Raw genomic sequence first — 13562 nt, 5'->3', positions numbered from 1 at the left:
TTTCACATTGTTTTAAACCACCCTCCCCCAAATTATTTTTATATAAAATAGTTTTTGTTTTTAGCCCTGTCATATTTATTAGGTGTTTGCATTTTCTCATTGCTTTATTCCTCCTACTCTTTGAGGATTCAGCTTTCTATTTGATGAAGCAAATGTTTGACTCATTCTTGTAGCAAAGCTCTATTAGTGGTAAGTGCTCTCATTCTGACTCCAAGTGTTGCCTTGCCTTCATTCTTGATTGATCCTGAGCTGAGTGTGGATTCCAGGCTGAGAGCTGTTTTCCCTGAGCACTTCAAAGACAAAATTTCATTATCTACTATCGTCTTGGAAATGGGAAGTCAGCTGTCAGCATATTGTTTTTCCTTAGTAGGTCACCTGTCTTCTTTTTTTTTTTTTTTTTTTTCTCTGAATGCTTTCAAGATTGTCCTCTGTAACTTACCTGTTTGGCAGTTTTATCACAGTATGTCTAAGTATGGGTTTTGTTTCATTTACCTTTCTTGAGATGTAGTATGCTTTCTTCAATCTGAACACTTGCGTTTTTGATTCCAGAAATACTCATTCATTGTCTCATCCATCATTGCCTTTCCCCCATTCTCCTTCTTCTCTTATTTTGGAATTTCTATTCCTGCCTCTCCTCATTCTCTGAGCCGTGTCTCTTAACTCCTTTTTTTTTTTTTTTTTTTTTATCTCTTTTATCCCTCTGTGCCATATTCTGAATAATTTCCACAGATTTATTTTCTAGTCCATCAATTCTTTTTTCCCCAATTGTAAATAATTTTATTTAATCATTTAAAAATATATAGTACCTTCACATTGCTTAAAAATAATTCAAAAAAAAATAAAAAAATAAAAATAAAAAAAAATAATTCAAAAGGCAAAAAAGGATATATAGTAAATGAAAATTGTTCTTTCCATCCCTTTTACCTCAGCTACCTTGTTCTCTTCAAGGACAACCAACATTAGTTACTGAAGATTCTCTCTTGTTTATACTACCCATTTTAAAGAGAGAATACCTGGTAAGCTCTTTAAGGGCAGGAGCTCTTTTGATTTTTAATATATCCCCACTCCACACAAGGGTTAACATGTGATAATTAATAGGTGCAAAAATAATAGGAAATACCTGGCTACGTGGATCTTAATGCCATGATTCCATAGTTACTGGTGTAGAGAGTTCAATACCCAAATTTGCAAGTTTAGGAATTTTATCAGTTTACTGTGAAACCTTCTCAGACTCAACCGTAATCAAATTTAGAACAAAGTAAGCTGATATATCAGTATGCTCATTTATTTACATTGAAATCAGTAACTGAACCAAAATATTTATATACTCCTAAAGGAATGTTTACATCGCATACTAGATTATTACCAAGTTTTCTTGCTGCCCCCCCCCCCCCCCCCCCCCCCCCCCCCCCCCGTTGTTGGCCTCGAGCTAAAATAGTCTCTTTTCTACAATAGAGCTTAATCTGCCCTTCAGTAAGGTCACCCTTTCCCCCATGCAGGGAAATTCTTTTTCTTTAATCCCTTTTTCCAAGTTCTATATAAACTATTACTTTTCTTCATCAACTATGTCAGTCTGATTGTTATCTCAAAATCTGAAAGCACAACTGGACAGACAGACATCAGTGTTGTTTACGTTTCTTTCATTACATTCCTGTTTCCTAAGGAGATATCTTGAGGTCTTTGATTAGAATTGGATGATCCTTAAGGTTCTTTCAGCTGTATATTTGCAAACCATATTTTAGGATGAGTATTCACCTCACGTGTTGCGTATATCTTAGAGGCATTTTGTATAGTGGGTAGGAACATGGACACTGGAGCCATCTTCCTTGGGTTTCAATCCCTACTCTTTGACTTTTCAGACTGACTCCAGAGAGACTGAGATCATAACATAGATACATACATACAAACATTTATTTATTTATTGAGAAAGAGAATTTTAAGCAGGCTCCATGCTCAGCGCAGAGCCCTACATGGGGCTTGATCCCATGTCTCTGGGATCATGGCCTGAGCAGAAATCGAACCAGATGCTCAACCGACTGAGCCACCCAGGTGCCCCTAACCATTTTATTATTATGCTTAAATGCCAATGTGTAAAATAAACTGGAGGTACAGGTTAATGACCCAGATAAAAGTATATGGATATATAGTATTTTAACCTTTCTATGAAATTAACAGAAAGCTGTGGTATTTATCGGTGTATTTTTATTGTATGTGTATATATGTCTTGCATATAAGTAAACCATATAGTCTGTTGCTTTAACAGAACTATATTTTGCTTCTATAGAATTGCCTTTATGATTAAATTACAAACATAGTCATTAAAATTACCTATAAACTCTTCTTGTCCCACCACCAACTTAAGGGAATAAAAAAGATTGCCAGTATTCTGAGTAAATCAAATTTCAATTATTAATTTTGACTATTTAAAAGTTCCTATATTTAATACTTGTATCTAATTAGTATAATCACCTTGCAGAGTTCTTTATCTCTGAAGGGAAAACAGGAACATAAAATAATTTGTCTAATTTGTTTAAATCATTTAATTTTTTTCTTTTTACCAGTTCTTAAAAATTTTTTAAAGTTTATTTATTATTATCATTTTAATGTTTGTTTTTTAGAGACAGAGTACAAACGGGGGAGGGCCAGAGAGAGAGAGGGAGACACAGAATCTGAAGCAGGCTCCAGGCTCTGAGCTGTCACCACAGAGTCCGATTCGGGGCTGGAACCCACAAACTGCGAGATCATGACCTGAGCTGAAGTCGGACACTTAACCGACTGAGCCAACCCAGGCGCCTTTCTTTTCACCAGTTTTAATTATATATAGTATTCTTTCTTTCTTTTCTTTTTTTTTTTAAATTTTTTTAATGTTTATTTATTATTGAGAGACAGAGAGAGACAGAGCATGAGCAGGGGAGGGGCAGAGAGAGGAGGAGACAGAATCCGAAACAGGCTCCAGGCTCTGAGTTGACAACACAGAGCCCGACGCGGGGCTCGAACTCACAAACCACGAGATTATGACTTGAGTCGAAGTCGGACACTTAACCGCCTGAGCCACCCAGGCGCCCCTAATTATATGTGGTATTCTTTCGAAATTTAGCACTGATAGATATCTCATACTTGCATAGCTGATTTCACCAAATTAACTATGGAGAACATATAATTTTAATTTAGTGTGTAATAAGTAACCCAAAAAGTGGGGGGTGGAGAGTGTGCTCTAAGACCTAAGACTTTTTTTTCCTGGTTGAGTGTTTCCTCATTGTCAGTGAGGTCAGTTTTCACCCAGTTTATGAGTAATACAACTTAAATTATCAGCAAAATCCAGTTTGGTAGTATTGTCCACATATGTCACTATATTAAAATGAGAAGAGGGGTGTCTGCGTGGCTCAGTCAGTTAAGCCTGCAACTTTGGCTCAGGTCATGATCTCACAGTCCGTGAGTTCTAGCCCCCTGTCAGGTTCTGTGCTGACAGTTCAGAGCCTGGAACCTGCTTCAGTTTCTGTGTCTCCCTCTCTCTCTGCCACTCCTCTGCTCATGCTCTCTCTCTCTCTCTCTCTCAAAAATAAACATTAAAAAAAAATGAGAAGAGCAGAGCTTTGAGAGAATGATCAGCAGTTGAATCCTAGTTCCATCAATTTACTGTCACCAAGATAAGGTTAACCTCTTTGTATTTGTTTCCTAATCTAGAAAATGGAGTTTATGATCATTCCTTTCTTAAATTGCAGAGATTAGAGACAGCATTTGTTCAGTTCCTGGCACTGGTTAGATGCTGAATAAATTACATTATCCCCAATAATGAAGTAATACTGGCTCATAATAATAGTTAAGCCTTGAGTCAGTTTCTTAGCATAGAGAATGTAAAATAAGTGTTACAAATAATGCCACAAACATTTTCACTCTGTAATTACTGTTTTTAAATCTGATTTGCTTATTTTGGTAAAACACACCATAAGTATATTTTTAAGTATACTTAAAAATATGTTAATGTGGTGTTAAATATATTCATAATGCACAGCCATCATCACCATCCATCTCTCTAACTTTTCATCTCTATAACTTTCATCCATCTCTGTAACTAAAACTGTATTCCCCCTCCCCCAGCCTCTAAAAGCCTCATTTCCCCCTCCCCCAGCCTCTGACAGCCTCTACTCTAATTATATATACAAAAGTATTGAAAACAGGGTCTCAGAGACGTATATGCACACCCATGTTCATAGCAGCATTATTCACAGTAGAGAAAACATGGAAGCAACCCAAGTGTCCATCAACAGATGAATGGATAGGCATTATGGTGTAATACATACAATGGAATAGTATTCAGTCTTAAAAAGGAAGGATGTTCTGATTTTGCTACAACATGGATGAACCTTGAGGACATTGTGCTAAATGAAATAAGCCATATAATTATTTTTAAATAAACTTATTAATTTTTTCACTCTCAAAACTATTTAAAATATTAATGTAAAACTTTGTCTTGCCAGCAGGGAACATAATTTATTCAGTTCTGTGGTATGTAAGTTATGATTTATAAATATCTAAGAACATGCTCTCTCTTCTTTTGAATGTCTAGAATTAGATATAAAACTTGAATATTCTAGACTTCTTTTCCCGCTCCTGAGTCTGTTGCTTTATTTTTTAACGTAATTAGAAGAGTTTTGTTTCAGTTTTCAAAATTCTAACTTAAAAATTAGTCCATTTTAGTGCATTGTTTGATTTTTAATTTCAGTCAGGTTATTCTATTAACTTCTGTCTTTTTTTTTTTTTTTTTTTTTTTTTTTTTAGTGTTTATTTTTTAGAGAGAGCACAAGCGGGGGAGGGACAGAGAGAGAGGGAGACACAGAACCAAAGCTGTTAGCACAGAGCCTGACGCAGGGCCCAAATTCAGAAAAAGTGAGATGGTGACCTAACCCAAAGTTGGATGCTCAACTAACTGAGCCACCCAGGCGCCCCTTAACTTCTGTCTTTTTAAAAAATTTGGATAGTCTTTTTTTAAATTAACTAATTAAAATTTTTTTTTAACATTTATTCATTTTTGAGAGATAGAGACAGAGCACCCGCGGGGGAGAGGCAGAGAGAGAGGGAGACACAGAATTGGAGGCAGACTCCAGGCTCCAAGCTGTCAGCACAGAGCCTGACATGGGGCCTGAACTCAAGAAAAGTGAGATCATGACCTGAGCCAAAGTCGGACATTTAACCGACTGAGCCACCCAGGCGCGCCCCTCTTTTTTTTTTTTTTTTTTTTTTTTTTTTAAAGAGATGTATTGATATTGGACAAGATGGAAATGAAACTTGTGTAATTGAGATTAACATGTTGCTTACCTAATGCTAATTGCTTATAGATAAAAAGAAAATTCAAAGTGCTTCTGTGGTTAAGTGTCAGGACTTTAGTTGAGTGTTGGTTCTGGTACTAACTTCCTTTGTGGCTTTGAGAAAACCAAAACAACTGCAAAGATCAAATGTTTGAACATAAATAAAACAGTTTACCAGAAGCATTTGGTAAAAGGCAAATTAAAGCGTTTCTTTGCTTACATTTAAAATTCTTCAGGTGTTTTATTTTGATTTTATTACTATTATTTTTTAAGTAGGCTTCACGCCCAGCACAGAGCCCAGAGCAGGGCTTGAACTCAACCCTGAGATCAAGACCAGAGCTGAGATCAAGAGTCAGACACTTAACCTACTGAGCCACCAAGGCACCCCTCTTTAGCTATTTTAAAAGAACTTTAGGGGCACCCGGGTGGCTCAGTCGGTTGAGCATCCGACTTCGGCTCAGGTCATGATCTCGCGGTCCGTGAGTTCGAGCCCTGCATCAGGCTCTGTGCTGACAGTTTGGAGCCTGGAGCCTGCTTCGGATTCTGTGTCTTTCTCTCTCTCTGCCCCTCCCCTGCTCATGCTCTGTCTGTCTCTCTATCAAAAATAAATAAACATTAAAAAAAATTAAAAAAAAACTTTATTTCATTTGATTTTATAAAATCATTTAAGGGCAAGAAGATAGTGGTGGTTACCCATTTTATTAGTGGAAAAAGTATGGGCTCCAGAGTCAAACCAATAGAGAGATGCTTACCACCACTCTGTATAATCTTGGGCAAGTTTTTACCACTCTCACCCTTGATTTCTATATCTGAAAAGTGGTAATATTTCCTACTTTCTCCTCATTCACAGGTGAGGAGTGGGGGTGCAGAAAAGCAGATAATTTGATCAAGGTCATGTAACTGAATTTGTGGTGGTAAAAGAATTAGAGATGATGTATGTAATATGTAAAACAGCGTCAGTCTCTAAGTGTTCAGGAAGACACTATATGTTGTTATTGATGCTGTTCTAAAAGAAACTCAAGTGCATTCAGATCAGATATGGGTTATAAATAATCTATGAGCTGAGAACTGCATCCTGTTTCAGATGTTGTTCCCCAGTTCTGATTCCAGAATTCCAAAGTGAAATTTCCAGGTTGTAAACAGCTTGAAGATAGGCAACCATGTTTTTTAATTTTCTCTTCTATTCATAGCTAGTATTATTTTAGTAAAATATCCATTTGAGAAAATAGTATGCATTGGATAAGTACTTATTGATGATTGTGAATTTCTCTTGAAAAGACAAGTGTGGATATTTTTATAAATTAAAAATGGCCATTTTCTGAAAAAGCATTTCCTTTAAGGGCTAATTTCTTCATTCTGTTATTTTAAAAAGTTGCCACTGGAGGATAATTTTAGGACTTTCATTATAAGAGTCTTTTGTTTTCACATTGATATAAGAAAAAAAAAATGAGAAAGCTATAGAGAAAGCTGACCTCTGAAGAATTTCTGTGTGGGGAATTAACTAAGGCATAGAAGTCCATAAACCGTTTTTCTCCATTTAGTTTTTTTTTTTATTTTCAACAAACTGTACTTCTAGTTAGTGAAAGTTGGCAGTTCTTTTAGTATCAGGCCAAATTCCATTCTCATAAACTCAGAGTTCATAGGACACAATGAAGTCTAACTTCAACCCTAAATTGAATGTATTTTAATAAAGATTGTCCATTTAGGGCTCAGCTTACCTTAAAACATTCTTTAAGAATAGTAAACTTTAAAGGGAAAAAGAATAGTACATTTTATAATGAATCTTGTAATGTATATCCTAGTTTAAAATAATAGTATGTGTAGTTTTAGTCTGATAAAAGTAATATATCTGTGAATGATGCTGACATACCAATATACCTTTCTTCATTAGAATATAATTTTGTGATATTTAGAGATAATCAAATCTTTATATTTGGAGCAAATGACTTCTTCCTTAGAAACTTAAAATTCCTGTGTTTCATCACTAGAAACTTGTTTGTTTACAAGTAGCAATTAACAAGTGGAAAGAGATTGTCAAATGCATAACAATGAGATATTTTTCTTCCTTCATTATCTTCCTGTGCTTGGTCAGGATTTTTTTTCTTTCACAAGCCCTTTAGAGTTCTGATGCATTGGTCTACCATGTGTCTTTGTCTTTTTGTTCGCTGATGTATCCAAGAGCCTGGAGCAGAGCTTGGCTCGTAGTGGATCCCAAATATTTGCTGAATGAGAGAATAAAGGGTCTCTTGTTCTGCTTTTGGGCATCTTTGGTATGCATCTTGCTTTTTTATACTTACCAAATACATTGTGGGGTTTAGCCGTTATTCACTAGATTTTGACTCATCCACTGGACTCTGAATTATAGTGTGATATCATTTATAGTCACAGCTGTGCTTTGTAATGATAAGAGGGACAGAACTTACAAACTGAGAAAACAATGTAGTCCAAAAAGTCCACACTATAAGGACAGAAGGTAGATTAGTGTCTGCCTGGAGCTGGGATTGGAGGCGAGAACAGAAAGTGACTGCACGTGGGCAATAGGAAACTGTTTGGGGTAAAGGAAATTCTGAAATTGGATCGTGGTGATCGTTGTACAGCTCTGTAAACTTACTAAAAATCATTGAGTTGTTAAATGAATGAATTTATGGTATGTAAACTGTACCTCAGTAAAACTGTTGAAAAGAAAACAAAACCAAGTTGAGAGTTTAAAATTGTTTCAATTTGTTGCTAATTAGAAAACTAGGATGATGTAATTATTTTCTTTATTTCTTACTTTGGGTAGGACTTGTTGCTATAGATAAATGACTAATTTACCTAAAACCAGGTTTTCTGTGAAGTATTTCAGGACAAAGAAATGTTCATTTTATTCTCTGGTAAAGTACTTTCTTCTGTGATATTGGCTTGGAATTTTTAAGGCTTTTAATATAAAACATCTTGTTTCATCTAATTTTCTTACCATCTTTATTGGAAATAATCCAGAACTATAAAATGAATAGATGTAAATTATTCCACATTGCTGGTAGTTTGTTTACATTTGGTTACAAAAGTAGGACATGTTATTTTCTTCCGTTGCCTTTCTGAAAGATTAGTTTATTTAGATTGCTTTGTTTTCGTTGTTTAAAGGAAATTATGGACTCTCCCTCACGTACTATCCTTCTCTCTCCCCACCTTTTTTTTTTGGTTAGGAGATTATTTGTATTTTAAATTTTGTTTATTTATTTTGAGAGAGAGAAAGAGAGAGCAAGTGCAAGTGGGGGAGGGGCAGAGAGAGAGAGAGAGAGAGAGAGAGAGAGAGAGAGAGAGAGAGAGAGAATCCCAAGCAGTCTCTGTGCTAATAGCAGACATGGGGCTTGAACTCACAAACCGTGAGATCATGACCTGAGCTGAAATCAAGAGTAGGACACTCAACCAGAGATTATTTGTATTTTAAAATTACTTGTTGGGAGAAAAAAGTTTTTTTTTTCCATGAAACTATTATTCTTGTGCAGATTTTTGTATTCTGTATGTTTCTCCTCCAGAGTATAGCTAGCCCCTTTAAAAATTTGTACCCTGAAAAATGATTTATGAAAGCTTTCCCACAAGTCTAATAAAAGCCAAATCGTGTCAAGGTCTGATTAATGTTATTGAGATCAGTTAACTCTGAAGTCCGAAGGTATCAAGCGTTGGCAAGGATGTGAGGACCTCAGACATTGTAAGTAAAAGGCACTTGGATTTTAAGAATTAATTGAGGTGGCTTGATTTCTCATTGGTTAGATCATTGTGCAGTTACTCTGTGGCCTGAAACTATTAGATGGTAATAGTTATGTTACTATTATAATTGATAATATATATAGTGCTGGCTGTCTATCAGACACTGTTATAAAGGCTTTTTTTCTTAAGGAACTCATTTAATTCTGATAAGAATACTATGAAGTGAGGACTATTACCATCCTCATTTAACACATGAAGGCAAAGAAGTCACAACTCCCCCGAGGTCACACAGCTAGAAAATGTAGGCAGGCAGGCAAGGCCCATCATCACTATACCATAATGAAAGGACTGTTTTCCTTCTTTTCTTTTTTTTTCCAGAAGAAAAAAAAAGGCTTCAACCTGAAAGGGTTCAAAAATCCTTAGTATAAAAAAATAAGAGTGGATACTTTAATGCTAGATGGAGAAACATGTTCTTTCATTTCCTTCTTTATTTTTATTTTCCCTTGTTCTCATCTGTTGTTTTTATGTTTCTGTTATTTACATACTTATATTTTTATGTTATTTATGTTCCTTTCCATTGTTACTTTATGAATCAGTATTATTTTCAGCAATGGACATACTCTGATTACTCATGCTTTTTCATAGAATACTAGGCTGATAGTTCAAATAGTATTATTTGACTTTAGTCAGAAATATTTTATTAGGATTTCTTTTATGTGCCTGATAGTTTAATCAATTGTCCACTTGGATTGGTTGAACATTTCTGTGGGAACTCTTCAAGCGTTACCTGCTGCTTAGAAGGTGTGGAGTTTAAATGCACCTTCCGTTTCTATCTACCTTTTGAGAAATATGTATTAATGTAACTCAAAAGGTAAATTTCATGTAAGAATGCTTATGGCTGTTGATTAAATGGTGATGCAAGTATCAATATAAATAAGCAAAAAAATTTTAATAAAGTGATGTGTTGAATTAAACTGATGGTTTTATCATTTTTAGTGGATAAATAAAAACCAAAAAGTTTGTGAACATTTTAATAAGCTTATCCTACAATAAATTATCTCACAGTATGGATATATTTTGAGGAAAAGTTCAAGGTGTTATTTTTTTAATCATTCATTCCCATTCCTTTGTTTTTATTTTATTTTTTAGGATTTTGGCCCCTAACAGTAATTTTCAAGATGTTGAGACCCTCTATAACTTCCTAGTCAAGTATGAGGTATGAGAAATATTTTGACTTGTTTATCGTATTTCCACCATAAGCAAGTTTTACTATAAACATGGTAGAATTCTAAAATGCGACAGAATTCTATTTAACTGACATTTGCTTTACATTCTTAAATACCACAGGAGTTTGTCAAAGACCTATTAAACTTTTTCTTTCACTCTTGAAGTAAAAACATAGAGTTCTATAATCCTACACTTTGTCCAACACAGAATTGTTTGTCATTAGGGGTGCTGTTGACATTTTGGACAGGTCATTTCATCATTGTGTGGAACACTGTGGGTATTTAGCATCTCTGCTCCTCAGCTGCTAAATCCCAATATCTGAGTCATTGTGAGTACACCTCACTCAGCTGGCATACACCAGCGGCCCCTCACGAGAAAGCATCACCTCTGTTTAAGAGCCGGTGATCAGGGAAAAGGAAAGCTATAATTTCGTTTCCTCTGTAGCAGCAGCATAGGCCCTGGTGGTGGAGCTTAGAGGTGTGACTCTGATGTAGTTTGTCACGTAACTTGAAGGCTTTCCCCATCAGTGCTGATCCAGGGAAAGTATTCTGTAGATCTTCAGTTTGTTTGCCCATGTTCCTGAACGTTCTTTCTTTTCGTGTGTGTGTGTGTGTGTGTGTGTGTGTGTGTGTGTGTGTGTGTGTGTAATTTTTTTTTTTTAATGTTCTAAGTGAAGGAATGTGACATTCAAGTCTCACATCTCTTATAGAGTTAAACTTTTTAAAATATATTCCCTTTTATTTCTGGTTTGCTCTTTATTTAACTTTTTGGATGTAACATACAAAGAACACATGCTGGGATCAAACTACCTGTGTTCAAATGTTGGTTCTACCCCTTGTTAACTGTGTGCTCAAAAAGAGTTATTTAGTTCTCTTCGCCTTAGTTTCTTCATCTGTAAAGTGGGAATAACATCAGTAGATAAATTATAGATATTCTTGTAAAGACTAAATAATTTAACATATATGAAGTGCCCCAAACAGTACCAGACACAGAGTAAGTGTTCAATGGTGTTACCTATTTTATAGAAAGAGTTGTGTTTTCCATCACTGATACACAATTTTTGAAAATTTAGGCACTGTGCTATTTGAGTTATCTGAGAAAAAGAATCTCTCGGACACCAGGGTGGCTCAGTCTATTAAACATCCAACTTCAGCTCAAGTCCTGATCTCACGGTTCGTGGGTTCAAGCCCCGCGTCAGGCTCTGTGCTGACAGCTCAGAGCCTGAAGCCTTCTTCAGATTCTGTGTCTCCCTTTCTCTCTACCCCTCTCCTGCTTGTGCTCTTGTCTCTCTCTGTCTCTTTCTCTCTCTCAAAAATAAGTAAACATTAAAAAAAGAAAGAATTTCTATTAATTTCCAGATTCTGGAAATTTCCAGACTCCCTGCACATGAGTAGAATATAGCCTAAATCAATAGTAAGCCTCAAAAAATATAGAATTCAGTCACTGACTGTGTGCTCCAAGTGTGTCATGACTAATCTTTGTATGATCAATGACTTGTATTTATAGTATTGTAAATTATATCTGAATTGTGATATTTGTGAACTTAAACATATTAGTTTAAATATATTATTAGTTTAATTATTAATTATTATTATTAGTTTAAGCATATTAGCTTGATAGTGTGAAAAAGACATTTCTTTAGAAAATGTCTGTAAATCAAACTTTTTCCTAAATAGACCTTTCCCAACAGTTTATAAACTTAGTATTTAAATGAAAGTGAAGGCTCTTCAGTAAGGGTCAACTATAATATTCAGGTGTTGTTAGAGTTGAATAATTTTTTCTTTCAGCTTGAGTTATTTCTAATGTTCAGGATATAAACAAGATATGGTTGCTTCTACTTTTAAAATAGTCTACCTTGCAGGGGGCGGGTGGCACCCAGGTGGCTCAGTTGGTTAAGCGGCCGACTTCGGCTCAGGTCATTATCTCATGGTTCACTAGTTCGAGACCTGTGTCGGGCTCTGTGCTGACAGCTCGGAGCCTGGAGCCTTCTTGGGCTTCTGTGTCTCACTCTCTCTCTGTCTCAAAAATAAATAAACGTTAAAAAAATTAAAATAAAAATGTCTACCTGGGGCAACTGGCTGGCTCAGTCAGTAGAGCATGAGACTCTTGATCTTGGGGTTGTAGGTTCGAGCCCCACGTTAGGTGTAGAGATTACTTGAAAAGTAAATAAATAGTGGTGCCTGGGTGGCTCAGTCAGTTAGCATCTGACTTCGGCTCAGGTTGTGATCTCCTGGCTCATGAGTTTGAGCCCTGCATGGGGCTCTCTGCCGATAGCATGGAAACAGTATGGAGCCCGCTTCAGATCCTTTGTCCCCCCGCCGCCCTGCACTTCTCCCGCTTATGCTGTCTGTCTCTCTCAAAAATAAAAAAAAAAAACCTTAAAAAAAGTAAATAAAATCTTTAAAATAGTCTACTTATGTGACCCCAGATCTGCTTCAGTCCTTTAAATAGAATTATTTTAACTTCTTTAAAAACTTGTGCTTTTTTTTTTAGAAACGAAATATTGAATGTGTGCATTAGAAATCTTCTAGGGGCGCCTGGGTGGCTCGGTCAGTTGAGCGTCCGACTTCAGCTCAGGTCACGATCTCACGGTCCGTGAGTTCGAGCCCCGCGTTGGGCTCTGGGCTGATGGCTCAGAGCCTGGAGCATGCTTCCGATTCTGTGTCTCCCTCTCTCTCTGCCCCTCCCCCGTTCATGCTCTGTCTCTCTTTGTCTCAAAAATAAATAAACGTTAAAAAAAAAAAAAATTAAAAAAAAAAACCTTCTAAAATGCTAGGCTAGTTGAAGGCTGAATCTATTTTTTTTTAAGATGTTTATTTACTCTTGATATAGAGAGAGAGAGACAGAGTGAGAGTGGGGGAAGGGGAGAGAGAGAGAGAGAGAGAGAGAGAGAGGGAGGGAGGGAGAAACAGAATCTGAAGCAGGCTCCAGGCTCTGAGCTGTCAGCACAGAGCCTGATGCTGGGCTTGAACCTGTGAACTGCGAAATCATGACCTGAGCTGAAGTCCGGTGCTTAACCAACTGAGCCACCCAAGCACCCTGAAGCCTGAATCTATTGATAAGAGCCAGTAGTAGTAGAATTTAGTGTTTGATGGAGAACACATTTTTTTCTTTCCACTTGATCTACAAAATGATACTTAATTCTAATACTCAATTCCACTAACCCCAGAACCATAGATCACTTCTGGTTCTTTGAACAGATTAAGTTGTAACTACAGGACTAGTATTTTTACACATAGTTCGGTGTTAGCCTAGCATTGTGATCACCAAACTTCTGATTGTTCCTGCTGTTTTTATGCGAACGCTGGAAACTTGACATTCTCTCTCAGAATATGGGTC

General features: G+C 36.2%; 1 protein-coding gene across 7 annotated transcripts in view; it reads left to right on the top strand.

Moving 5' to 3' along the window:
• Positions 1 to 13562, top strand: part of SWT1 (SWT1 RNA endoribonuclease homolog) — a 105578-nt gene that overhangs the window by 73799 nt on the left and 18217 nt on the right. For 6 of the 7 annotated variants that reach the window (XR_006213907.1, XM_042976123.1, XM_042976122.1 and 3 more), the window contains exon 17: positions 10146 to 10212. The exons of the other annotated variant lie outside the window; for it this stretch is intronic. Coding sequence is in view for 5 of the 6 variants with exons in the window: in XM_042976123.1 (XP_042832057.1) it covers positions 10146 to 10212 (67 nt within the window). In the remaining variant the exon portion in view is untranslated. The remainder of the gene's footprint in view (positions 1 to 10145; positions 10213 to 13562) is intronic. 7 annotated transcript variants of the gene reach the window in all.

Source organism: Panthera tigris, chromosome F3 (genome assembly GCF_018350195.1).
Source record: "Panthera tigris isolate Pti1 chromosome F3, P.tigris_Pti1_mat1.1, whole genome shotgun sequence".
In the NCBI taxonomy this organism is placed as follows: domain Eukaryota; kingdom Metazoa; phylum Chordata; class Mammalia; order Carnivora; family Felidae; genus Panthera; species Panthera tigris.
Note: the sequence above shows the minus strand (reverse complement) of the source record. Positions and strands in the feature narration are given on the sequence as shown.